Source organism: Pristiophorus japonicus, chromosome 2 (genome assembly GCF_044704955.1).
Source record: "Pristiophorus japonicus isolate sPriJap1 chromosome 2, sPriJap1.hap1, whole genome shotgun sequence".
Lineage (NCBI taxonomy): Eukaryota > Metazoa > Chordata > Chondrichthyes > Pristiophoridae > Pristiophorus > Pristiophorus japonicus.
This window is the reverse complement of record NC_091978.1, coordinates 166,458,778-166,485,896: the sequence shown is the minus strand read 5'-3', so window position 1 is coordinate 166,485,896 and position 27,119 is coordinate 166,458,778. Positions and strand designations below refer to the sequence as shown.

Here is a 27,119-nt window from a genome sequence, read left to right as displayed (position 1 = left end):
CTCCTGGTCATTCTCATCAAACCAGTCCTTGTGTTTCCTGGTTAAGTGACCGTGCGTCTCTTCGCAGGCAGTGGTTATGGTGGCCTGAAGGGCAGACCAAACACTATGGGCACTCTGCATCTTGGGATCATCAAGGGTCGCCAGGTTAGCAATGAGGCACTGGCTGTATAAGGCTTTCTTAGCTAAGTCTTTGATTGCCCCGGTGTTGACTTTTCTGCGGCACTGCTTCTGCTGCCGTCACCGCTTTGGAGCTATATTGATGTTAATGACATAACGGATTAGGCGGTGTCCGTCCAGCAGTCGTCGGTTCCTGTCGTGGTGCGGGTGATGAGCACATCCTTGCGATCCCTCGCTCGAACGATGACGTAATCGAGCAGGTGCCAGTGTCTGGAGCGAGGGTGCTGTCACGATGCCTTGTACTTGTCCCTCTCACGGAACAAGGTGTTGATGATGACAAGATCGTGTTCTAGGCATTTTGTCAGGAGCAGGATACCACTGGAGTTGGTTTTCCCTACCCTCTCTCTGCCGATCACGCCTCCCCCAAGGTCTGTGTCTTTACCAACCCTGGCGTTGAAGTCGCCGAGGAGGATTAGTTTGTCGTAAAATCCCTCTTTGGCCTCATCTGTTGTGTCAAGTGTTGGGGCGTACGCACTGATAACTGTGGCGCATTGGTTCCAGGATAGGGTGAGTCGGAGAGTCATGAGACATTCGCTAATCCTGCAGGGGGAGTCTCTGAGGCAGTTGACCAGCTTGTTCTTGATGGTGAAACCGACTCCGTGAATGTGCCGTTCTTCCTCTGGTTTGCCTTTCCAGAAGAAGGTGTAACCTCCACCTTGTTCTTTGAGCTGGCCTTCCCCTGCCCACCGGGTCTCGCTTAGGGCGGCGATGTCAACATCGAAGCGTCTAAGTTCCCGGGCAACCTCTGTCGCTGTTGGAGTTGTCCATGAGGGTCCTGACGTTCGAGGTCCCGAACTTCATTTTGAAGAGTGGAAGATGCTTGTGCGCGAGTTCTTTTAACGTGGGGTGGCCATTGCACACCGGCTACAACACAGGCTTAGCAGAGCAAGGACTTGGCCCAGTGGCTAGGGGGTCCAAAACAACTGGACCTATGGCGGGATGCGAGCCGTAAGCTCGGCGTTGAGCAGCGCCCTTCGGTGAGATGGTGAGGCATTGGGATGGTCAGAGGTTCACTTTGTCCATTTCTAAAAGGGACATATTAACATAGCAGGCAGTGGGTGAAAAGTGAGTATGTCAGTAGAGGCAGTTGTGATTAATCAGTGCATGTTATGAAACCAGTATATTTTGAAGAATATAGGACCATTCATGCAGGAATACATTTAGAACTGTTGGTCATAAACTGAGCATCAGTCTCCCTGGCTACATGTCACCCTCACTTCATTTCTTCTTCTTCCTCCAGGGACAAGACCAAGTAGGTAGCAGGTATCCAAGGTGTAAACACATGCCTTTGTTCTTTCTGCCGGAACTCCTCTAAAACTAGAACGGCCACTGGAATTCGTATAGTGAACATCATGGTTGCTGCTAATGAAGTAGCTGCTGCCAGCAACAGTACGATTAAAAGATATCGGTCAAAGGAGTGTTGTAACGAGTCAATGCAACAGCAGAAAGTAATGCTCCAATGATAATGGTATCTTGAAAAGTTTAAAAAAAACTTATGATAAAATAAACAAATAAGTTTAAGAATTAAATTTCTGAAGAACAGAAGGAAATCCTAGTGGTGCCTATTTTAAACTGATGATGAGCAGTGCTAAAAGAGCAAATAGGTGAAAAGGACAGCAAAGTTCATCATTGGACCAACTTACCACAGAGTACCTACAACTAAGAAGGAATGAGGCTCATGTAACCCGTATATTTTAAATGACAAAAAAAACCTCAGGTAACTGAATTTGAACTTTTGATTTAGCGCTAGGACCTACTTGCCTAATTCAGTAAGATACGTTCATGAAATACATGAGTATATCCTTAGATCACATCATCACAGAATTGGTGTTTAGATGTTGCATTCACCTATGTAAAATAGTAACCACTTCAGTAGATGTGAAGCATTTTGAGACGCACTGAGGATGTGACCTTCCTGATGGTATCAGTATATTAAAATATAATAGCCTGGAATTTGCGGTTGTAATGACAGTGAAATTGTCAGCGTTCGCCGTCATTACTGTGTAAAACTGACAGCAACTTCTGGTGTCCGCATATGAACAATTAAACACGGAAATCCGCAAGTTGCTTTTAGTGATATCTTGCTCCTCCATAGGGTGCACTGTTGCAGTTTTCACAGATGCAATCAACACAGAATCAGTGATTTGACGTGAACTTTAACTTTTTACGCACTATTCTTGCTGTAAAAACCACCAAAATAGTTAAGCCTTGTTAAATGAGGTGTTACTGAGTTTTCAATGGTGTACAGTCATAATTACTGAACAACCTCTCTGGCCCTGAAAGACTAATTTTACAATTGTGGGATATCATTCCTTCAGAATACATTTCAAAATTCCATGATTTTTAAAATAATAAAAAAAATGTTAAATTTGTTAATATTTCAGCTTCTGCCTTAATCTCATGAGTATGTCCCAATCTTTATTTGCTTTCTGTAAAATGATTAAAACGTGAATGATAATTAGTGCTTTTTACTTCCTGCTTTGCTGTCTGAGAATTCTTCGATCTGATTGGCTGCTCAGCCTGTTTACTGTTCCCGTACTCCACAGATACCCATAGGTGGCGCCAGATTAAAAGTCACGTCGGAATTGGGAAAATCGACGCCACGGGGCCCACTAAATCTTTGTGGGCAGCTTTATTCAAGGTCAGCGGCGAGCGCTGTCCCTTCGTTGCTGACTGCAAAATCCGGGCCAATATTTATTAACCAAAATATGGAAAAATGGAAATATTCTAGAGGCATGGAGCAGATTGGAAGAGTCCACCACAAATGTTTTTAGTGACATCTTGGCTCATGGCCCAACACTGCTAAGTCTAAAATGATGGGACAAACAAACAGTTGACCTCTAATGTTCTATTTCTCTAGTTTACAATGGTTAATGACATATAGAACATAAGAAATAGGAGGAGTAGGCCATTTGTATGCTAATTTACTCATCACAATTTTCTACAAGACAATGCTGCAATCTAGCAGTCTCTTCTGGGGATGCCGGATCAATAGAATCACTCCTTAAATGTCTTCTTCGAATCCCCGTAAGTCAACTTAAAGTTATTTCAAATTTAGTTTAAGTGGGCTCCGTAACTTTCTGAGTATGACGGAGATTTGTATTGGTACTGTGTGTTATTGTCACTTCATCATATAAAAAGGCACATTTCCTTGCTCTGGAAAAATATAGTATTTGGAAAAAACTGTACTTACACATTTTGCCAGTACATTTTTCTTCACTGCTTTAATACTGAAAAGGAAAATAAAAAATGTAGTATAAATATTCTATGTATAGAAACAGAAATAATTGGGAACCTGTCATAAAATAATTCAATCAACAAATTTTTCATGATATTCAGTGAGAGAAAATTCCAAGCTGCATGTGAATGTTGACAGAATCCTGAAATTGAGTTAAAGGTTGTAGATCACTCCAGGTAGTTATTTATTCAATTAACTGTTTTGCAAAGATATCCTTAGTATGGATCACAAGTCTGAGAGCCAGAGACCTAGGTCAGATAATATGAAGATTGATTGTGAAGTTTCACCTGAAGGCATACAACATCACATGAAGTCACTCAGTATTAAAATTGTTTCACTCACAGCAGTTTACCAGTTTATAGTCATCCAGACACATTATGTGTCATGTTTCAATTCTATATTAATTGTTAGAAAATCAATTACTGCTTTGCATTGCTTAATTATCAGAACCTAATGTTGAAAGATGTAATACTTTGCACAAGAACAAAAAATACAGTATAAAAACACGGACAAATCTCACTTCACTTCAGTTGCAGTGCCTCCAATAAAGGCACATCCAAAACAAACACCAGTTCTTTAAAAAAAATAAAATCTATTTTTTTGACCTGATCAGACATCCAATTTGGAAAGCCGATTCCAAAACAGATAGATCCATTATGCTTTTGGTACACCACTGCAGTGAATGACATTGTTGTTATGCAGGTAAACAGTGAATGCAATTCAAAAATAATTCTCTGGTTGTAAAGCACTTTGGGACATTTTCGAGGGTGTGAGAGGTGCTTTATAAAGTGCAAGTTGTCATTCTCCATTTCTTTGTGGGAGGGGGAGAAACTCATTCTGGAGAAGTCACTGCTCTATTTAAAAAATAAAATTCTTGTACCTGTATTACTATTTCCAAAGTCATGATTAGAAAATAAGGACACGCAAAGCTAAAATGTGGTAAACGAAATTGATACTCACGTTTCTCTTGCTATGATCTTATTGCCTATAGCTGCCTGGACGGCGATTTCAAAAAGTTGTTGAGGTATTGTGTCTTTTAAACGTTCTGCTATTGCTTTACCAGCAGCGTAAGCCTTCTCCCTGCAAGTAAGCAACCAATTAACTCTTCAAAAGATAGGCCTTTATTAATTAAACATATTACTGACAAGTATTGATCAAATCTAGATCCACTGAAATTTTTGCATATCTAATTGGTCTAGTCTGAATGGTTAATTTTGCAAGGTGCTGCACCATCAGTAGTCTTGCAGTTTGTGTGAATGGGTCATAAAATCAGGCACATACCTTGTGCTCCCAATTCATTGAGTGCCACATTTTGCAGTGCACAATTTGGGGAGAGAACAACATCGGGACAGATTTTGCTGGAGTGGGGCGTCTCACGCGTGCTCTGTTCATGCACATTTAGGTTTTAAAATTTTTGCTCACAAAGTTGATGGAAATGCAAGCTGATAACGGCACAGCGAGGGAAACAGAGCATCTGGGACCTTGGTGAACAGGACAAACAGTGTATCTGCCTAACCAATGAGATATAAGGTTTGAGGAAGGACTGAGAAGGTGGATCAATTTGAGTGGGTGAATTCAATATCAAATCAGGTACAGAAACAGAAATAGAGAGGGAAAGGAAGATTGGATTGAGCGAAAAAAGAGACAAAGGAAAAGCAAAAAAAAAAATTTTTTAATTAAAAAATTGACATTTTTGAAATCTCCTAAAACAATTCACAACCTGAGACTGAGACTCCACAATTAATTATTCACTTTCTGGGCAAGAGAGGTTGATTGGCTGTCATTAACAATCACATCATTAACAGGGTGCTTATGCTCTAATTACTAGACTTAACTTTGTCATGAGTTTAATGAGCAATGAATGTGCAAATGCAACAACTTCATTAAAATCACAGGGAAGTTAAGTCAAAGATGCCGATTTTGAAAAGCTAACGGCCGAGCGACACAAATTGGCCAGCAATTTGTAATTCACAGGGCTAGTATTTCCTTGCTACAAGTTGCTGGCCGATTTGTGCATTAATAATGCCATGCATCATTCAGACGCTGTTTTTTGTTCAGCAAAATCTGATCCATTATATAATTATTAAATAAAACCCCAAGTCGAGCGTCGTGAATTTGGGTGAGGCTCTGCCCACAGTGGCACATTGTCCAGATAAAATGAATGCATGGGAAATCCTGGAACTGCCCTGCAGAAGTATGCATTCTTAAAGGGAGCTGGCCATTTTAGTTAGTGGAAAAAGTTTCCCTGCCAATGCTGTCCTTCATTCTTCCAGGTTGATGCTGGCATTTAAATTTTAGCAAATAGGACAGATGTTCTTTTGGGAGGTTCTGAATATACTACATGATTTCTCCTGGGACTTGCCTGATCACCATTGAGAGGTTGGTGAGGAGGTTTTGACAGGGTTTCCAGAAATGGGTATGGTTCTGTGCTTTTTGCCTCTCCCAAGAAGTGCGGAGACAGGGAAGGGCGGTGTACGAAAGAGTAGTATAAGAGATTGAGTGTGGAGGCCCCGACCTGCGAGAGAACACCAGTGGCAGGTCGGGGCCATAAAAGGAGCGGAGGTGAGCGGCCTGGGAGCAATGTGGCGGCATACTACTTCAGGGAGTAGCACGAGCTGCGGCGGCAGCGAAGAGTGACGGCATCAAGGTCCAGGTCGGTGATTGGAGCGTGGACAGATACAGCAGGAGCGGTGAGATCGGGGCGAAAGAGCAGAGAGAGACTGTGGAGGCATGTGATCGGGGCCCAGGAGAGGCGTGAGTTCAGGGCCAGGGGCAGCAGGGGCCAGCCCACACTGTGATATGTGTGCGCACGAGGCCCGTGCAGCAGAGCAGGTCTCCAGTCGTCTTGGATAACCCTTGCCGCTGAACCAAGACCTAGCTCTGTCAAGCCCGTGTGGTGGTTGGGGTGCAACGGCCATCACACGATAAAAAAAATCCATGCACAGGCATCTTCCACCCTTCAGGATGTAGTTCAGGAACTGGAATTTTAGGTCCTTCATTGGAACACCTGTGAACTTATCCTTTTTTGGCGTGGAAGCAAGTCATCCTTGTTTTGAGGGACCGCCTATGATGATAATGATGAGATTCATATATATATATTCAATTTGTAGTCATTGACCAAACTAATTTTGCCCATGATTCTCTGTGGGCATGGAAATGTAAGAAGCTCCTCGAATATACGCACTCAGTTTTGACTAGGTTCAAATAACAAACTAACATGAGCTGTTAACCAAGGTCACATTATTATAATAACAAAGTAGAAATTTGAGTCGGTTTAATCAAAACTAACAATTAGAATACAACAGCATAAATAAAACAGGTTCCAAGGAAATGAAGGAATCTGTAAACAAGATAACAAAATTAATGGAGGCAGGAGTGGCCAGGATACTCGCTCTGGTTTGATGACAATGGTATTTTGACCATTAGAACCAATTGAAAAGGTGATTTTGTCAAAGACCATAGATAGACACTGGCCAAACGAACCTTTGATAAGAAATTGGTTAAAACATACTCAAAGAATAGCTTTGCACAGAAACTGCTCGAACAGCAATGTACAGATTTAGGACGACATCGACCTGTGTCCAGAAGTTTCCAGGGACTTGGGCCTGCGAGCTTTTGTTCGATTATCGCTTTTTGTTAAGCTAAATAAATCTGATCCATTGCACAAACCATACTGACTGCTGCCTATTGGTGTTGTCTTGTACAAGACCCTTCGAGCCTGCACCACGATTCAATAAGATCATGGCTGATCATTCATCTCAGTAACCCTTTCCTGCTTTCTCTTCATACCCCTTGATCCCTATAGCCGTCAGGGCCTTATCTAACTCCCTCTTGAATATATCTAACGAACTGGCATCAACAACTCTCTGTGGTAGAGAATTCCACAGGTTAACAACTCTCTGAGTGAAGAAGTTTCTCCTCATCTCGGTCCTAAATGGTTTACCCCTTATCCTTAGACTGTGACCCCTCGTTCTGGACTTCACCAACATTGATAACATTCTTTCTGCATCTAGCCGGTCCAGTCCCGCCAGAATTTTATATGTTTCTATGAGATCTCCTCTCATCCTTCTAAACTCCAGTGAATACAGGCCCAGTCGATCCAGTCCCTCCTCATATGTCACTCCTGCCATCACGGGAATCAGTCTGGTGAACCTTTGCTCCAATCCCTCAATAGCAAGAACGTCCTTCCTCAGATTAGTAGACCAAAACTGAACACAATATTCCAGGTGAGGCCTCACCAAGGCCCTATACAACTGCATTAAGATCTCCCTGCTCCTATACTCAAATCCCCTAGCTATGAAGGACAACATGCCATTTGCCTTCTTTACCGCCTGCTGTACCTGCATGCCAACTTTCAATGACTGATGTACCATGACACCCAGGTCTCATTGCACCTCCCCTTTTCCTAATCTGCCGCCATTCAGATAATATTCTGCCTTCATGTTTTTGCCACCAAAGTGGATAACCTCACATTTATCCACATTATACTGCATCTGCCATGTATTTGCCCACTCACCTAACCTGTCCAAGTCACCCTGCAGCCTCTTGGCATCGTCCTCATAGCGCACACCTCCACCCAGCTTAGTGTCATTTGCAAACTTGGAGATATTACACTCAATTCCTTCATCTGAATCATTGATGTATATTGTAAATAGCTGGGGTCCCAGCACTGAGCCCTGCGGCACCCCATTAGTCACTGCCTACCATTCTGAGAAGGACCCGTTTATCCTAATCTGCTTCCTGTCTGCAACCAGTTCTCTATCCACGTCAATATATTACCCTCAATACCATGTGCTTTAATTTTGCACACGAATCTTGTGTGGGACCTTGTCAAAAGCCTATTGAAAGTCCAAATACACCACATCCACTGGTTCTCCCTTGTCCACTCTACTAGTTACATCCTCAAAAAATTCTTGAAGATTTGTCAAGCATGATTTCCCCTTCATAAATCCATGCTGACTTGGACCGATCCTGTCACTGCTTTCCAAATGCACTGCTATTTCATTTTTAATAATTGATTCCAACATTTTCCCCACTACTGATGTCAGGCTAACCGGTCTATAATTCCCCATTTTCTCTCTCCCTTCTTTTTTAAAAAGTGGTGTTACATTAGCTACGTTCCAGTCCATAGGAATTGATCCAGAGTCGATAGACTGTTGGAAAATGATCACCAATGCATCCACCATTTCTAGGACCACTTCCTTAATTAAGTACTCTGGGATGCAGACTATCAGGCTCTGGTAATTTATCGGCCTTCAATCCCATCAATTTCCCTAACACAATTTCCTGACTACTAAGGATTTCCTTCAGTTCCTCCTTCTCGCTAGACCCTCGGTCCCCTAGTATTTCCGAAAGGTTATATGAGTCTTCCTTCGTGAAGACAGAACCAAAGAATTTGTTCAATTAGTCTGCCATTTCTTTGTTCCCCATTATAAATTCACCTGATTCTGACTGCAAGGGATCTACGTTTGTCTTCACTAATCTTTTTCTCTTCACATATCTATAGAAGCTTTTGCAGTCAGTTTTTATGTTCCCAGCATGCTTCCTCTCATACTCTATTTCCCCCCTCCTAATTAAACCCTTTGTCCTCCTCTGCTGAATGCTAACTTTCTTCCAGTCCTCAGGTTTGTTGCTTTTTCTGGCCAATTTACATGCCTCTTCCTTGGATTTAACACTATCCCTAATTTCCCTTGTTAGCCACGGTTGAGCCACCTTCCCCGTTTTGTTTTTACTCCAGACAGGGATGTACAATTGTTGAAGTTCATCCATGTGATCTTTAAATGTCTGCAATTGCCTATCCACCGTCAACCCTCTAAATATCATTCGCCAGTCTATTCTAGCCATTTAACGTCTCATACCATCAAAGTTACCTTTCCTTAAGTTCAGGACTCTAGTCTCTGAATTAACTATGTCACTCTCCATCTTAATAAAGAATTCGACCATATTATGGTCACTCTTTGCCAAGGGGCCTCGCACAACAAGATTGCTAATTAGTCCTTTCTCATTACACATCACCCAGTCTTCGAAGGCCAACCCTCTAGTTAGTTCCTCAACATATTGGTCTTGAAAACCATCCCTAATACACTCCAGGAAATCCTCCTCCATTGTACTGCTACCAGTTTGGTTAATCCAATCTATATGTAGATTATAGTCGCCCATGATAATTGCTGTACCTTTATTGCATGCATCCCTAATTTCTTGTTTGATGCTGTCCTCAATCTCACTACTACTGTTTGGTGGTCTATACACAACTCCCACTAGCGTTTGCCGCCCCTTGGTATTCCATAGCTCTACCCATACAGATTTCACATCATCCAAGCTAATGTCTTTCCTTACTATTGCATTAATTTCCTCTTTAACCAGCAACGCTACCCCACCTCCTTTTCCTTTCTGTCTATCCTTCCTGAATGTTGAATACCCCTGGATGAGTTCCCAGCCTTGGTCACCCTGGAGCCATGTCTCCGTAATCCCAATGATATCATATTCGTTAATAGCTGCCTGCGCAGTTAATTCGTCCACCTTATTACGAATACTCCTCGCACAGAGCTTTCAGGCTTGTCTATTTTAACACACTTTGTCCCTTTAGAATTTTGCTGTAATGTGGCCCTTTTTGATTTTTGCCTTGGGTTTCTCTGCCCTCCACTTTTACTTTTCTTCTTTCTATCTTCTGCTTCTGCCCCCCTGCATAGGTTCCCATCCCCCTGCCATATTAGCTTAACCCCTCCCCAACAGCAACAGTGCAGGCCCAGACAATCGGCCGGATCCATGAACCATTTGAAAACAAATGCTACTAGAAACCAACATTTAAATAAGCAGTTACCTTGGGAAGATTGCATTGTCAGAAAGACCTCATCATACAGACAGGCTGTGGTCAAGGTGATCATGGACAATGTCCCTAAACGAGGAATAATTAGCATCATAGTCTTTCTGCTAGAGACATTCACGCATTCATCATTCAATTACAGCACAGGAACAAACTGCCACCGTTCACATGAGGGCAACAGGAAATCTTTTTCAAGATATTGCAAGTTGAATTTTGTACAAAGAGCCACTTCGAAGACGGCAGCAGTGTGTTTGGACAGTCGACAAGAAGGACACAAGCTGGTAACTACGGTCAGGGCCTACAAACAATCTCAGGAAACAATCGATGAGGGGGTGATTGTATGTTTCAGTCAAATCATAGAAGGGTTTTTGAGATTTAGTCTGAGTAATTTTATATTAACAAATTTTGTTGTACAAAATAGATGAGTTGACGGCACAAATTGAGAATGATCTGATAGCCATTACAGAGACGTGGTTACAAGGTAACCAGGACTAGGAATTAAATATTCAGGGATATTTGACAATCCAGAAGGACAGACAGAAAGGAAAAGGAGGTGGGGTAGCTCCATTGAGAAAGGATGGAATCACTGCAATAGTGAGAAACGATATATGCTCAAAAGATCATCAGGATGTTGAAACAGTTTGGGTGGAGATAAGCAATAATAAGGGGAAAAAGTCACTGGTGGGCGTAAGTATATAGGCCCCCTAACAGTAGCAACTCTGCTGGTCGGAGCATAAAGCAGGAAATAGTGGGGGCTTGTAAAAAGGGTACAGCAATAATCATGGGTGATTTTAACCTCAATATTGATTAGACAAATCAAATTGGTCAGGGTAGCCTTGAGGAGGAGTTCATAGAGTGCATAAGGGATGGGATCCTTGAGCAGTATGTTACGGAACCAACCAGGGGGCAGGCTATCTTAGATCTGGTCCTGTGTAATGAGTCAGGATTAATAAACAATCTCCTAGTAAAGGATCCCCTTGGAATGAGTGATCATTGCATGATTCAGTTTCAAGTTCAGATGGAGGGTGAGAAAGTTGAATCTCTAACCAGCGTATTAAGCTTAAATAAAGGAGACTATGAAGGTATGAGGGCAGAGTTGACTAAGATGGACTGGGAAAACAGACTGATGTGTAGGACAGTTGATGAACTGTGGTGTACTTCACAACTCTCAAGAAAAATATATTCCACTAAGGAGGAAAGGGTGAAAGAGAAAAGAAAGCCAGCCGTGGCTAACTAAAGAAATAAAGGAAGGTATCTAATTAAAAACAAGGGCATACAAAGTGTCCAAAATTAGTGTGAGGACAGAAGATTGGGAAGCTTTTAAAAGCCGGCAAAGAATGACTAAAAAAAATGATTGAGGGAAGATAGACTATGAAAGTAAACTAGCACAAAATATAAAAACAGATTGCAAGTTTCTATAGGTATATAAAAAGAAAAAGGGTGGCAAAAGTAAAGGGAATTAGTAATGGGGAACATGGAGATGGCAGAAACTCCAAACAAGTATTTTGTATCAGTTTTAAGGTAGAGGACACTAACAATATTCCAAGAATGGATAGTCAAGGGGCTATGGGGGGGGGGGGGGGGGGGGGTGGAGGAACTTAACACAATCACAATCACTAAGGAGGTGGTACTCAGTAAGATAATTCGACTAAAGACAGATAAATCCCCTGGACCTGATGGCTTGCATCCTAGGGTCTTAAGAGAAGTAGCGGCAGGGATTGTAGATGCATTGGTTGTAATTTACCAAAATTCCCTGGATTCTGGAGAGGTCCCAGCAGAATGGAAAACTGCAAATGTAATGCCCCTATTTAAAAAAGGAGGCAGACAAAAAGCAGGAAACTATAGACCAATTAGCCTAACATCTGTGGGTGGGAAAATGTTGGAGTCCATTATTAAAGAAGCAGTAACAGGACATTTGGAAAAGCAAAATTTGGTCAGGCAGAGTCAGCATGGATTTATGAAGGGGAATTCATGTTTGACAAATTTTCTGGAATTCTTTGAGGATGTAACGAACTGGGTGGATAAAGGGGAACCAGTGGATGTGGTGTATTTGGACTTCCAGAAGGCATTTGACAAGGTGCCACATAAAAGATTACTGCACAAGATAAAAGTTCACAGGGTTGGGGGTAATATATTAGCATGGATAGATTGGTTAACAAACAGAAAAGAGAGAGTCAGGATAAATGGTTCATTCTCTGGTTGGCAATCAGTAACGATTGGGGTGCCGCAGGGATCAGTGCTGGGATCCCAACTATTTACAATCTATATTAACGACTTGGAAGAAGTGACTAAGTGTAATTTAGCCAAGTTTGCTGACAATACAAAGATGGGAGGAAAAGCAATGAGTGAGGAGGACATAAAAAATCTGCAAAAGGACATAGACAGTGGGCTAAGTGAGTGGGCAAAAATTTGACAGATGGAGTATAATGTTGGAAAGTGTGAGGTATGCACTTTTGCAGAAAAAAAATCAAAGAGCAAGTTATTATTTAAATGGAGAAAGATTGCAAAGTGCTGCAGTACAGCAGGACCTGGGGGTACTTGTGCATGAAACACAGAAGGATAGTATGTAGATACAGGAAGTGATCAGGAAGGCCAATGGAATCTTGACCTTTATTGCTAAGAGTATAAAAGCAGGGAAGTCTTACTACAGTTGTACAAGGTATTGGTGAGGCCACACCTGGAATACTGCATGCAGTTTTGGTTTCCATATTTACGAAAGGATATACTTGCTTTGGAGGCAGTTCAGAGAAGGTTCACTAGGTTGATTCCAGGAACGAGGGGGTTGACTTATGAGGAAAGGTTGAGTAGGTTGGGCCTCTACTCATTGGAATTCAGAAGAATGAGAGGTGATCTAATCTAAACGTATAAGATTATGAGGGGGCTTGACAAGGTGGATGCAGAGAGGATGTTTCCACTGGTGGGGGAAACTAGAACTGGAGGGTATGATCTTAGAATAAGGGGCCGCCCATTTAGAACTGAGATGAGGAGAAATTTCTTCTCTCAGAGGCTCGTGAATCAATGGAATTTGCTGCCTCAGAAAGCTGTGGAAGCTGGGACATTAAATAAATTTAAGACAGAAATAGACAGTTTCTTCAACGATAAGGGGATAAGGGGTTATGGGGAGCAGGCAGGGAAGTGGAGCTGAGTCCATGATCAGATCAGCCATGATCTTATTGAATGGCGGAGCAGGCTCGAGGGGCCGTATGGCCTACGCCTGCTCTTATACAGAACAGTCGAATCGCAGACGGGTTTAACTGTGTCATAATGTGTCGATGCAAATTACCCTTGTGCAGGGGTTTGTATTTTGTATTTTGGGTTTTGTTACTCCAATATAAATCGTAGGGATTTATACTGGGGAAGTAATTGTGTGTATGTTCAATAAACTAACAAATCTAAAGTTGAGCCAAAACCCAAGTCAAAGAACTGTTTCTAACGGGGAACTAGCATCAGAAACGCTTACATTGCATTCCATGGAATTAGAAGGTTAATGAGTGATTTGATCAAAGTTTTCAAGATATTAAGGAGAACAGATAGGGTAAATAGAGAGAAACTATTTCTCTGGTTGGAGAGTCTTGGCCTAGGGGCATAGGGCCCAAATTTGGCCCTCTGGTTTTTTTGGCGCACCTCCGAGCACCCCGCTGACATTTTACATCAGAAGAAAAAAAAAATCCGTGCGATCATGGCCGATTCTCGGGCCATCTGTGGAGCTGGCGTGGCGCAGAAGAAAGAGAGGGGCCAGAGCTAGGTCCGGCGCTGAAAACAGTGCCGGGACCTCTGCACATGCGCGCTAGAGTCTGCGCGCATGTGCAGTAGCTCCTGGCAGGTTGTTTCGGCAAACGCGCTGTGTGGGAGGGGCCGAAGCGCTTCGTCCCTAGCCCTGGCCGAATGGGCTCCCTCATCGGCGGCCCGCTGCATTCCCTAAGGTAAGAGTTCTATTTTTTATTTGTTAATTACTGATTGATTTTGGTGCTTTAGGTGCAGGGTTCCTTCTTTTTTATTTGTTAATTAATTGCTTATTACTTTTTGTGCTTTGTTTGGTGCTTGGTGGTGCTTTAGATGTAGTTACTTGCGCCGATTCCTTAACTGTAAGTAAGGTCTTTCTGAGCGGACAAAAGTGGATACATATGCTGCCCTAAGTGAGTTTAGTACAACTTTTTTCTGGCCAAATTGGCATAAATGGTGTAAGTGGCTGGGAACACCTCGTTTTGACAAAAAAAACTGACCTAACAAAAAACCTAAACTCACTCACTTACACTGGCCCAAAATAAATGGCCATATTTGCAACTAAAAAGATGCACCAGAAAAATCAAGTTACACCAAAAAAAACGGTGCAACTCATGGGGAAATTTGGGCCATAGTCTACAAATTAAGAGTCAGACCTTTCAGGAATGAAATTAGGAAACATTTCTACACACAAAAGGTGGTAGAAGTTTGGAACTCTCTTCTGCTACAGGCAATTGATGCCAGATCAATTGTTAATTTTAAATCTGAGATTGATAAAACAAAGTTATTAAGAGATATGGGGTAAAGATGGGTATATGGAGTTAAGTTGCAGATCAGCCATGAATGGCAGAACAGGCTCAAGGGACTAAATGGCCTGCTCCTGTTCCTATCTTCCTATGTCCTACTATCTGTTTCAGAATAATCTCCAGACAACATATGGAACAGGGTTGGCTCTTCCTATAGAAGCAAAGGTTATCACTGAATGAACGGAGGCATTTGTTGGACAGGGCACAGAGCTTTCACTGGGTGACGTGGTTTACTGGAGTGGAAAGAATCAAAGATGGCACCCATAACAATCCCATGGCATACATAACTAAATTAATGTTCAGGTGGTATCTGACGACAGAAATATCTTTACACACATCAATTGCCTTTTTCCAGGAAGCAGCCATGATGTCTTCATTAGGCGGAGGTCCACAGTGCCCACATTTTTAGAAAATTACTAAACATTGGAGATGATAGAAAACCCCTGGGTCCAGGGCTGCTGACCCCATAACAGGAGGGAGTGGGGAAGGGGCTGCTGACCCCCTAGCAATGGGGGGTGGGGTGAGCTGCTGACTCCCCTAACAATGGGGGCGGGGAGCTGCTGACCCCCTAATAATGGGGGCGGGGGGCTGCTGACCCCCCTAACAACATGGAACTGCCTCAGCCTGCAAGCCATTCTAGGGTCACCAACTCCATCTGCGTGTGTGTTGTCCAACATTGGCACAATGAAAGTGTGCGCGCAAATGGGCAGTATTTGCATAGAATACTTGAAATTGTACCTTTTAGAGTGTGGTGGTTCGCAACTTAAGTTTGTTCCATCCTTGATGGGTCCCATAAGAATGTGCGCATAAGTGAGGAGCAAACATATTTTCATCTTCCTCCTCATATCAGCAACAGTGTCTCTTATTCGCAGCCAGACACGACACATTCTGAGAAATTGTATGGACTTGACAACCTCCCTCTTTATTTTAGAATGAAGGCCACCCTTCAGTAAAACCATTTCTTGTACCTGTGCTTTTACAGGAGAATGGCCTTAAACCCCAAATTGGTTACCTTTTATGATGGACTTTCTGCAGCACTACCACCAACTCTTCTGCATTAAAGGGGGCAGTGCTGCCGACATACATCGGCAGTGCCATTCTGAATATTTGGTCTACTCTTCTGCGACAGTCACAACTTATCCAATAATGATGAGCTGCACCTTAAAGAGCTGCTCTCTCGTCGACTTTACGTGTGTGCTTCAGGCCATTCTCTATAGGCAAGCTTTTCACGTGCCATTAGGTTATTCAAATTAGCGGGGAGAGACACCGCAGAAAGTTTGGAGCAGCCTGCACCCTGAGCTGTTGATGCAAGTGACAGTGTCATGGGCCAGCTCGATTCCACTTTTGCAATTATTGCAAAATCACGGCTTAAGTTTAAAAATTTTAAATCACTAAAGATACTTCAGCTAATACAGAGGTACACAAAACATTTAGCAAATTACCACTCAACTTGCATGCCTACCTTACACAATGCAGTTTATTGGTTTTAACTAAGGGGCAGCTGTGAATTTGGAAGAGATCTTGGTAATTTTAAGTTTTCTGAAGGTACTTGGTTGGTCCAATTCATTGCAGATATGACATCTGAATCAGTAAAAGATTCAGATCAGGAACAATACAAAAAATCTGAATGGCTTAGCATGTTTTACAGAAAAGCATGAATAGTAACTGTACTGCAGCTCTACAATATCAGTGACAAACCTGTGCACAATTGTTGTGAGTTCCTCCACACTCTTTCCATTCAGGTAAATATCCATTTTAATCAGGTCAGCCACCTGGTATCCTGCATCTTCATAGTCAAAACTATAAGAATAAATAACATTCAAGAAAATTATTTCAATAAATCCAAGGGTCAATTTAAACTCTGTTCATATTAATGTCCACAGCTTGAAAATATATATTTTGAGGCATCCATTATTTTTATACAAACACCTGTGTATGGGGTGTGTAAACACTTTGGGGTCAAGTTTCGGGCTGCGCCTAGAACGGTGCAGCCCTGCCTGATTTCCGCGCTCAAAACTGCGGCGAAAACTTACCTCGGTATTCTCCCCTCCCTCAGGTCAAACCAGGCCCTTGGCGCAGCGCAGCACAAGCTGTGGGGGGGGGGGGGGGGGGGGGGGCGGAGCCAGGACCCGCCGCTGAAAACAGTGCCGGGACCTCTGCAAATGCGTGCTACAGTGCGCGCGCATATGCAATAGCTCCAGGCGCCCGAACACACCGCCCCGAGCCCTGGCCCAATGGGCTCACGGCGAAGATCGGACTGCACCTCCCTCCACCGCCCCCCCCCTCGTTCAGCTCCCGGTCCTGCTCTCTTCCGCACCACCCCACCACCCCGTTCAGCTCCCGCTCCGCTGCCTGTCACTCCCCCCCCCACCCCAGCTCCGCTCTGGCTCCCCCCCGCTCAGGTCCTGTCCGCTCCCTCTCCACGTCTTCAGCGGGGCCCGCCCGGCCGGCATCTTGCTGGGGGCGGGCTCCGCCCGAAGTCTTCGGCCCGGCTTCTTCCTGTCGGCCGGGCCCGTTCAGCCTCCGCACCCCCCCCCCTCTCCTCTCACCCCTCCCCCTCTCTCTCCTCTCCTCTCCTCTCACTTCCTCCTCCCTCTCCTCTCTCCTCCCCTCGCCCTTCTCCTCTCCTCCCCCCTTCCCTCCCTCCCCTCTTCCCCCCCCCCTCTCCTCCCCCCCCATTCCTCCTCCCCCCACCCCTTGCTGTCAGAAACACAGAGACACTGACAGAGAGACACTAACATAGACAGAGAGAGAGAGAGAGAGAGAGAGAGAGAGACACTGACAGAGACAGAGACCCACACACTGAGGGGGGGGGGGGGCCCGTCCCAGCACCCTGTTGGAGGGCTCCCGGTGCTGCAGTTGGTGAGTAGAAACTTTTAATTTTTTTTGATTGATTTATTGGTTGATTTATTGATTTATTTTTCATTTATTATTGATGATGGCTCTTTATTTGCAAAAGTGATGTGTTTCATGTTTGTAAACTTCCCTTTCCCTGCCACCCCCACCCCAATCTCTCTTCCTTACGCCTGATTTTCTAAGTGTAGGCAAGATTTTTCTGAGCGTACAAAAATCTACACTTACTCCATTCTAAGTTAGTTTGGAGTAAGTTTTCGCTGCCTAAACTTGCAAAACAGGCATAAGTGGCCGGACACGCCCCCTTTTGAAAAAAAAATCTGTTCTAAAATGAAACTGTTCTAACTGACTAGAACTGGAGCAAACTAAATGCCGAGAATTGCAATTTCTAAGATACTCCATTCTAAACTAGTTGCTCCAAAAAAATAGGAGCAACTCAGGCCGAAACTTGAGCCCATTGTGGTGAAGGTAGCTGAAAGTTGTCCATTCTGTTCTTTTCATTTGGATTTCAGATTTCTAGCTTCCGCAGTATTTTGCTCAAGTTAAATTAAGGTCAGATTTACTATTAATGCTGCTATACATATGTTTTCCTTCTACAATCGTGGTAGTCGCATGATACAATTAAATTGAGTTGTTGACTAACCATAGCTCGCGACCTCCATCAATCAGTCTACAACAAATGCAGAAATAAAACGAGAAAAACCCCAGAGGTGAAGAGCTTTTGGGAACCATAGGTCCAAAGTCACCTTTTTCCTTCCAAGCATGCTACACTTACCACGTCGCGTCACACCAATTACTCATACTGTATCCCAAGATGTTATTTTCTGAAAGAAATCTATGCAATTTGCATTTGGATTAATCAATACTAACTACTTTCACTGTCTCCCTAGGGAGTCTGTGCGATAAATTGGCGACTCGCTCACTGAAATATTGTTTCCGCAGATTTGTTTTGCATTTACCCCCCTTCAAGTGCAGGCCATGTCCTCTGGTTCTACTGTTCTGGACAAGGTGAAACATCTCGTCATGGTCTACATTTTCTCATCCCTTTAGAATCCTAAAAACAGTAATCATGTCACCTCTCAACCTATTCTTTTCCAGCGAGAACGTGCACAATTTACATAATTGTTCCTTCGAAATCAATCCAAATATAAGCTATTAAGAGAGAGCCAGCATGGATTTGTTACAGGCAAGTCATGACTAACAAACCCAGTTGAATTTTTTGTAAGGTAACAAATATGGTAATGTATCTATGGAAGTTAACAATATGGGTTTCCAGAAGGCATTCAACAAGGTTCCACATAGAGACAATTGTTTGATGACGACAGTAAATTAGATGGTACAGTAAATAATATAGATGGCCGCAGAAAGTTGCAGAGATATTGATAGATTAAGTGAGTGGGCAAAACTGTGACAGAAAGAGTTTAATGTAAGGACTCTATGGCGCTTCCCATTATGACTCTATTCCATTCTCTCACTTTCTCGGTCTCCGTCGCATTTGTTCTGACCTCGCCAGCTTTCATAACAGTGCTTCCTTTTTCCTCAATCGAGGATTATACTCTACCGTGGTTGACAGGGCCCTCGACCATGTCTGTTCCATTTCCCGCATTTCTGCTCTCACCCTTTTCCCCTCCCTTCCAGAACCACAATAGGATTCCCCTTGTCCTCATCATCCACGCCATCAGCTTCCACATTAAATGGATCATCCTCCATTATTTCCACCACCTCCACTGTGATCCCACCACCAAACACCGCTTCCCATTCCCTTTCAGCATTCCGCAGAGACCGTTCCCTCTGCGGCACCCTGGTCCACTCCTCAATCACCTCCAAAGCCCCCTCCCCTTCTCACGGCTCCTTCCCGTGCAAGTACAGGAGATGCAACACCTGCCCTTTTATCTCTTCCCTTCTTACTGTCCAAGGCCCTAAACATTCCTTCCAGGTGAGAATGATTTATTTGTACTTCTTTTAATTTAGTATACTGTATTCGCTGCTCATGATCCGGTCTCCTCTACATTGGGAAGACCAAACGCAGATTGGGTGATCACTTTGCGAAACACCTCCCTCCGTTCAGTCTATAAGCGTGACCTCGAGCTTCCGGTCGCCTGTCACTTTAATTCTTCACTCCACTCCACTCTGACCTCAGTCCTCGGCCTATGACACTGTTCCAATGAAGCTCAATTTAAGCTCGAAGAACAGCACCTCATCTTTTGATTAGGCACTTTACAAACTTCTGGATTCACCACTGAGTTCAATAATTTCAGATCCTAACCTCTGCCCCCATTTTTTCCAGATGGCAGCTGATGCTGATTATTCTGATATTCCCAGTTACACCTCTTCTAGACCTATCTTTTGTTTCTCTCTCCACAGATGCTATCTGACCTGAGTATTTTATGTTTTTAATCATAACCCCCAGATCAGTTTAATTTCTCATGCACATTATTTTCTTTCCATTTAACTAATACTCCCTTCTTGGATTTTTTAATCCCCATGTGAAGTACGCTGCACTGCTCTACAATGAATTTCATGTCACCTGTCTGCCCAATTTCCAAGTATATTCAAAACCTTCTGTAGCTTATCCTGTTCAGCTTTGGAGTTTACCAGCTTCATTAGCTTTATATCATCTGCAAATTTAGCCACTGTGCTTTTGACTCCTAGCTCCAGATAAGTCATAATTGTTCCTCCAATATACTTGTTCTTTAATGCAACGCATCCGCTCTGAGGCTTTTCATACTGCTCTCTGAATTTACTTGTTTATTAACTGAAGGACAGAATTTTCTTTAAATTCTACTTTGTTACAGAGAAACTAGATTTACAATTTCCTACCTGGCATATCCTGAAGAAAGAGATTTTAGACTGTCATAAAAATCCACCACTATTTCATTTAGTGGAAAAAGGTATTGCATCATAACTCTGTGATCATCGATGTAAACCATGTTCTTCTGAACTCCTCTTCGACTCTAAGACAAATCAGTACTTAGTGAGGATTTTTTGAAATTTAAAACTCAGTAAACAGACTTGAATTAGAAATATCTCCAAATAATGTTTATTTAAAAAATACTTTGTTTTGCTCAGTAATTAAAACTACTCAGTAGCAGTTTTTAAAATCACATACTATCAAGATACAAAGTCAGGAGGAAAAGATAAAGAAAGTTTCAGTACATGTGGACAATGGGACTAAGAATAAAGCAAATGTTTATTCTTACTACATGCAACATTGCAATTCAGGTCAAAGCAACAATTCAATTTGGGTTTCACAGTACAGAAGTATTAACTGCAGAGGATGCTATGAACATCAGATTTAGTTTAGTGAATTCTAGGGGAACATTTCCTCTGAGTTGCAATATTTACATGGGATAATTACATAGAATTATTTTATACAGCACAGAAACAGGCCATTTGGCCCAACCAGTCCATGCCAGCGTTTACGCTCCACTGAGTAGTGGAATGCTGAGTCACCAATTGTTATCAAGTAGATTATTTTTTAAATGGTGAGCGATTGGGAAATGTTGGTGTTCAGAGAGACTGGGTGACCTTGTACACGAATCACTGACAGTTAACAAACAGATATAGCAAGCAATTAAGAAAGCAAATGGTATGTTGGTCTTTATTTCAAGAGGATTTGAGTACAAGAGTAAAGACGTCTTACTGCAATTATATAGGGCCCTGGTGAGACCGCACCTGGAGTATTGTGTACAGTTTTAGTCTCCTTACCTAAGAAAGGATATACTTGTCATTGAGGGAGTGCAACGAAGGTTCACTAGACTGATTCCTGGGATGGGGAAATTGTCCGATGAGGAGAGACTGAGTAGACTAGGCCTATATTCTCTACCAGAGTTTAGAAGAATGAGAGGTGATCTCATTGAAACGTACAAAATTCTTACAGGGCTTGACAGGATAGATGCAAGGAGGATGTTTCCTCTGGTTGAGAAGTCTAGAACCAGGGGTCACAGTCTCAGAATAAGGGGTCAGCCATTTAGGACTGAGATGAGGAGAAACTTCTTCACTCAGAGGGTGGTGAATCTTTGAAATTCTCTATCCCAGAGGGCTGTGGAAGCTCAGACTTTGAGTATATTCAAGTCAGAGATCGATAGATTTTTGGATATTAAGGGAATCAAGGAATATGGGGATAGTGCAGGAAAGTGGAGTTGAGGTAGATCAGCCATGATCTCATTGAATGGTGGAGCAGGCTCGTGGGGCAAAATGGCCTACTCCTGCTCCAAATTTTTATGTTCTTATCAGATGATCTCTTACTTAGTTTGTACTTGATCTTATAATCCAACTTTTGCCATACAAATATAATCTGTAATAAATGTTGTAACTTATTATAAACTGGCGATATCTGGGGCATAGCTTAGATAAAAAGCAGAGGATTTAGTAGTGAGGATTGAAGAACCTTCTCCGATGTTTCTCCTTTCCTCCAGGATTACACTGTGCTTGGGTCATGAAGGCCAATCTCCAATGTCTTGGTCACCTGCTTGACATTGGTAGAGAGCTTGGATCAATGGTAGTTTTGGAAGGTGTGCTTTTTTGGAACATTCTATAATCTTGATCCCTAGGTCTGCCACTAATGAACAGCAGCAGGCTGCGTTCTCAGCATTCAAGGTGAGCGTGCATCTGGCACTCATGCTGCAGTATGGTCGTGGTCCTGCTCACCCAGCAGCATGCAACTTGGCTGCTTTTGAGATTGAATACGAAGGTGCTCCCACTTCCCTAGGCCCACTGTAGCAACATTTGCAGCAAATTGTGGCTATGTAAGCACTTCCTGGAATTACTCACATGTTAGCCAGCATGCATCACAAGATTCCCCATAATTTTTGCAAGAAGAAAACTGCCTTTTTTTCTATCTTTAAAATTCCTCCTTCTCCCATTCCCTCAGTACATTTTTTTATTTACCTTCTCTCCAGCGTTCTTTTTTCCTTCCTCGATCTCTGCTTTTTACTACCTTCCCAACGATCGTGCTAACAACTGTCTGCTGCTTAGCCACGGATTTCAGTCTCTCTAGCCTCTTCCCACATGTATCTGCTGTGAACTCTGCAGACTCCATTTAAACAAGACGACTTTGTGCAGAACTCGAGGCACAAGTGCAAAGGAGGGCCTGAAAAAGTAAACTAGAACTCAGGGGATGTGTGTGGGAGAAGCAGAGAAAGGCTGCAGAGGGGAGACAGATCACCAGCGATGTGACCAAAGGTAAGAGCTGGTTGAGCATGTTGCTGTTCTCAGAGCTGGGCGAGAGTCCAGCACCTGTTCCATTAGGAAGGACCAGCCATATTGATGGTCATCAGTTTACCACAGAACAATTAGATCACAGAGAGCAGTGCCTTACCAATGGATGAACAAACTCAATTTTATTTTATATAGATGAATTTCTTGTCACAACTACCCTTTTCTGAGGTGTCTGTTAAAGTCAGGATTTTTGAGGATCTATGGTAGTGACACATAAACTGTTAATAGTTCCGAACAATGTGGTGCTTATATACATGTGGTGCTTATATGCAATATATCATGAAATAAAAATGTAAATAGAAGGAAACTACTTCCACAGTACCTGACACAGAGATATTATTTTCCCAATGTAATCTTCAGGAGTGAGGATAGTACCAGTGACTACTGGTTCCAAATACTCTCTAACTTGCACTCTATCAGGAAAATGGCATGGATTTAAAATCGTAATTTCTTCTTTTCCGTAGTTCTAAGACAATCAAAATAAGTATATTGTACAGATTGGTTTCAACTCTTTGAAAGTATATATTTTTTTTAAAAAGTAATCTAGGCACAGAAAGCTGCTCAATGGAATCAGACTTCAAAGCATTAGGTCTGAAAACTGATTTTTAAAAATACACTACCTTGATTAATTTGCTGGATAACAGAACTGCCTTGTATGGAACAGTAGGAGCAGTAAGAATGACGGATGCATTATACTCTTGTTCCAAGCGCTGATTGAAAACCTCCATGTGCAGAAGTCCTAGAAAACCCAATCTGCCAATAAGAAGCATTAATTTATCTTCCATAGTGCTGTAAACTTGATTTTAATCTTACAAACAGCACAGCTCTGTGATGAACACACGTTTACAGAATGAATGCTATGGAGATAATTATGTATAAAAAAAACATACTTGAGTATCCATGTACTTTCAGCTTCACTGTGAATTTTTAACTACAACACTGAAATGGTAGGAATCTATGCATATGAATTCTGCGCTTTTATCCATAGTTCTTTGTGATACACAATAGCTACAGCAGGATTTATGTTGGTTTAACTGACAAAGAGTAGAATATCACACCACGGTGTCATTTTAATTAGAGTAAGGTACAAGGAAATCTAAATAAAATTACTTGTTCAAAGCCTTATTCCAGTGTTTAAATTTTTTTTTTAAATCTTCCAGAATGGGTGTATAATTGCCAAATTAATTTTGATATATAGGTGTGAGGTGGTGCATTTCGGTAGGAAGAATAAGGAGACCACATATCTCTTGGATAATAAGGGGCCGAAATTGTGTATTGCCCCGGTTGGGGGCGGTAACTTTTCCGAGGTCAGACATTCCAAGCCTGGTGCAGAAGTCACGCCCCAAAAGCGTAATTGAGGTTACTGTCCCTCACAGGAAGTGGAGCGCAATGTCGTGCGCTCCACTTCCTCTTGGGTGGGATCAGGGGCGCTACCCAAGCGTATCGCGGAGTGCTACGCCTCTCCACGTGGAGCTGATGCGTTTCAACGAACCACCCCTTCCATTAAAGGGGAGGGACGCTGTGAGCTCTGCAGCCTTTTGATGGGCCTTCACTTGGCCATCAGGGATGCAGAGTGCCGTGGCTGCAACCTGGCACCGAAGCAGAGTGCCGGGCTGCATGATTGCGGCCCGGACCCCGGAACATCAGTGGACAAATGATCTGTGAGGCGGGAAAAAAATTTGGCAGCGCGTGGCACAGCGCAGCTCCCCTTTAAGTTTCACCTTGCGATCGGTGTGCGGCCCTGTTTGCGCTGCGAGGCTGGCGCTGACATTGCCCACGGCAGCCTAAATGGGGCATTGCCCAATTTCTGCCATGGGGCGAAAAAGGGTCGCTGTGCACGACGATGAAGTCATCGCTGGAGGCGCAATGGCCCGGGGCACTACCAGCTGGGCACGGCACTACTGGATTCACGTCTCTGCTATTTTGCGGGAGCATCCCTCCCTCAGACAATTGCCAGTGAAAGTGATGGAGCCAGTGCCGAGTGAACAGAGTTTGTGGCAGGGGCTAAAAATGACAAAATGGCTTCGGTCTTCCCAATATTTCATTGGGAGGAAATTTCTGCTCATCCAGTATTGGATGTTGGACAAGTAGTCTGACAATTTAGGGATAGTAGAGGGTCGAGAGAGGTGGCGGTGAAGTGAAGCTGGACGTTATCAGCGTACATGTGGAGAATGACGCTGTGTTTTTGGATGATGTGACTAAGGGACACCATATATATGAGAAATAGGAAGGGATAAAGGATAGATCCCTGGGGGACACCAGAGGTAATGGTGTGGGAGCGGTAAGAGAACCCATTGCAGGTGATTCTCTGGCTACGACTGCATAGATAAGAATGGAACCAGGTGCATGCACTCCCACCTAGCTGAAAGACGCTGGAGAGACGTGTAGGATAATGTGGTTAACTGTGTCAAAGGCTGCAAACAGGTCGAGAAAGACGAGGAGGGACCATTTATCACTGTCACAGTCACATAGGATGTCATTTGTGACTTTGATAAGAGCCTATTCGGTGCTGTGGCAAAGGTGGAAACCTGACTGGAGGAATTCCTGGAAAAATGGGCATGGATTTGGCATTTTCAAGGTCTTTGGAGAGGAAAGGGAATTTGGAGTTGGGGCGGTAGTCTGCAAGGATGGAGGGGTCAAGAGTTGTTTCTTTGAGAAGAGGGATGATAATGGCAGATTTGAAGGAGGAGAATATACCTGAGGAGGGAGAATGGTTATCAATATCAACTAACATGAGGGCCAGGAATGAAAGTTGGGTGGTCACCAGTTTAATGGGAATAGGGACGAGTAAGCAGGAGGTGGGTCTCATGTTCGGATAGGGCATAAAAAAATAAGAATAAGGAGTAGGAGTAGGCCATTCGGCCCCTTGAGCCTGCTCTGCTATTTAATGAGATCATGGCTGATCTACTACCTCTACTCCATTTTCCTGGACTATCCCCATATCCTTTAATTCCAAAAAACGGCTCTGAATGGCAGAGCTCTAATTTTAAGATTACTGCCCCTTGTTTTGGACGCCCCCATCAGAGGAAATAGTCCCTCTCAATCTACCCTATCAAATACTTTAATCATCTTAAACACTTCAATTAGATCACGCCTTACTCTTCGTTACACAATGAAATATATGCGTAATCTATGGAACTTGCCTTCATAATTTAAACCCTTTTAGCTAAGCCTTAGCTTATCAAGTTGTTCCTTAAAGCCTTAGCCACTGATCCCCATCTCTCTGCTGCCCTGTATCCGGGTTCTGGATGGTCCTCATATGTTGTAGCCATGTGAACCTTATGGAGTACTCCAGTGAAGACTAACCTGGACATCATGCAGCCTCATCATGACTGATGGGCAGTATATCAGGCAACATAATCCAGCATCCTATTAACTTTGTTAAGGACCATATCACACGAGTCAACTAACACACCTAGATCTCCATCACCTCCTCCGTTCAGAAGTTCTATCCCTCCCATGGAGTATAATTGCTTCCTATTCTTATATTTCCCATTTGCAGTACTATACACTCATTGTAGAAAGTAAAGGAAACCCAGGGAAGAAAAAAAGCACAAAAAGAAACCCAACTATGTTTTAAAACAGCGCTGAAGTGAAACAGTAGACTTTTAATCAATGCACTTGTAATATATTTGCACATTAGGTACTATGGTAGGTTGCATGTTTCTAATATTTTTCTGAAACAGTTTTATAAAATATATTATCGTATAATATCCGCGCCCTCCCCCCCATCTCTTTCCACTTTACCCTTCACTAGACTGAACCAGATAAGCTGCAGGCTTAGACTCCCAACATAGCCCTGAGGCAGATAAGGCTTTATTGCAGGTGCCCTGCACATATTTCTGGCCATGCCACAGTACAAATTTCTAATAATAAGTTACGTTTTGCTTGAATCGCACTTATAACAAGCCATGGGTTTCCTGCTGTTTTGAGCCAAGGAACAACCTCCCGAAAATACTAGGGAACCGAGGGTCTAGTGAGAAGGGGGAACTGAAGGAAATCCTTATGAGTCAGGAAATGGTGTTAGGGAAATTGAAGAGACTGAAGGCCGATAAATCCCCAGGGCCTGATAGTCTGCATCTCAGAGTATTTAAGGAAGTGGCCCTAGAAATAGTAGATGCATTGGTGGTAATTTTCCAACATTCCGTGGACTCTGGTTCAGTTCCTATGGATTGGAGGGTAGCTAATGTAACCCCACTTTTTAAAAAAAGGAGAGAGAAACCAGGGAATTATAGACCGGTTAGCCTCACATCGGTGATGGGGAAAATGCTGGAATCAA

At 43.0% G+C, this 27,119-nt stretch overlaps 1 protein-coding gene across 6 annotated transcripts in view; it reads right to left on the bottom strand.

Moving 5' to 3' along the window:
• The window catches only part of guf1 (GTP binding elongation factor GUF1), an 84,008-nt gene that overhangs the window by 16,704 nt on the left and 40,185 nt on the right, over positions 1–27,119 (bottom strand). For 5 of the 6 annotated variants that reach the window (XM_070863153.1, XM_070863183.1, XM_070863171.1 and 2 more), the window contains 6 exons: positions 23,461–23,593; positions 23,163–23,306; positions 20,441–20,574; positions 16,466–16,567; positions 4,376–4,495; positions 3,371–3,407 (listed from right to left, as the gene is read on the bottom strand). In XM_070863153.1, the coding sequence (XP_070719254.1) occupies positions 3,371–3,407; positions 4,376–4,495; positions 16,466–16,567; positions 20,441–20,574; positions 23,163–23,306; positions 23,461–23,593 (670 nt within the window). Of the gene's footprint in view, positions 1–3,370; positions 3,408–4,375; positions 4,496–10,235; positions 10,311–16,465; positions 16,568–20,440; positions 20,575–23,162; positions 23,307–23,460; positions 23,594–27,119 lie in introns of those variants that run through there. The other variant, XM_070863162.1, reaches the window with a different exon arrangement.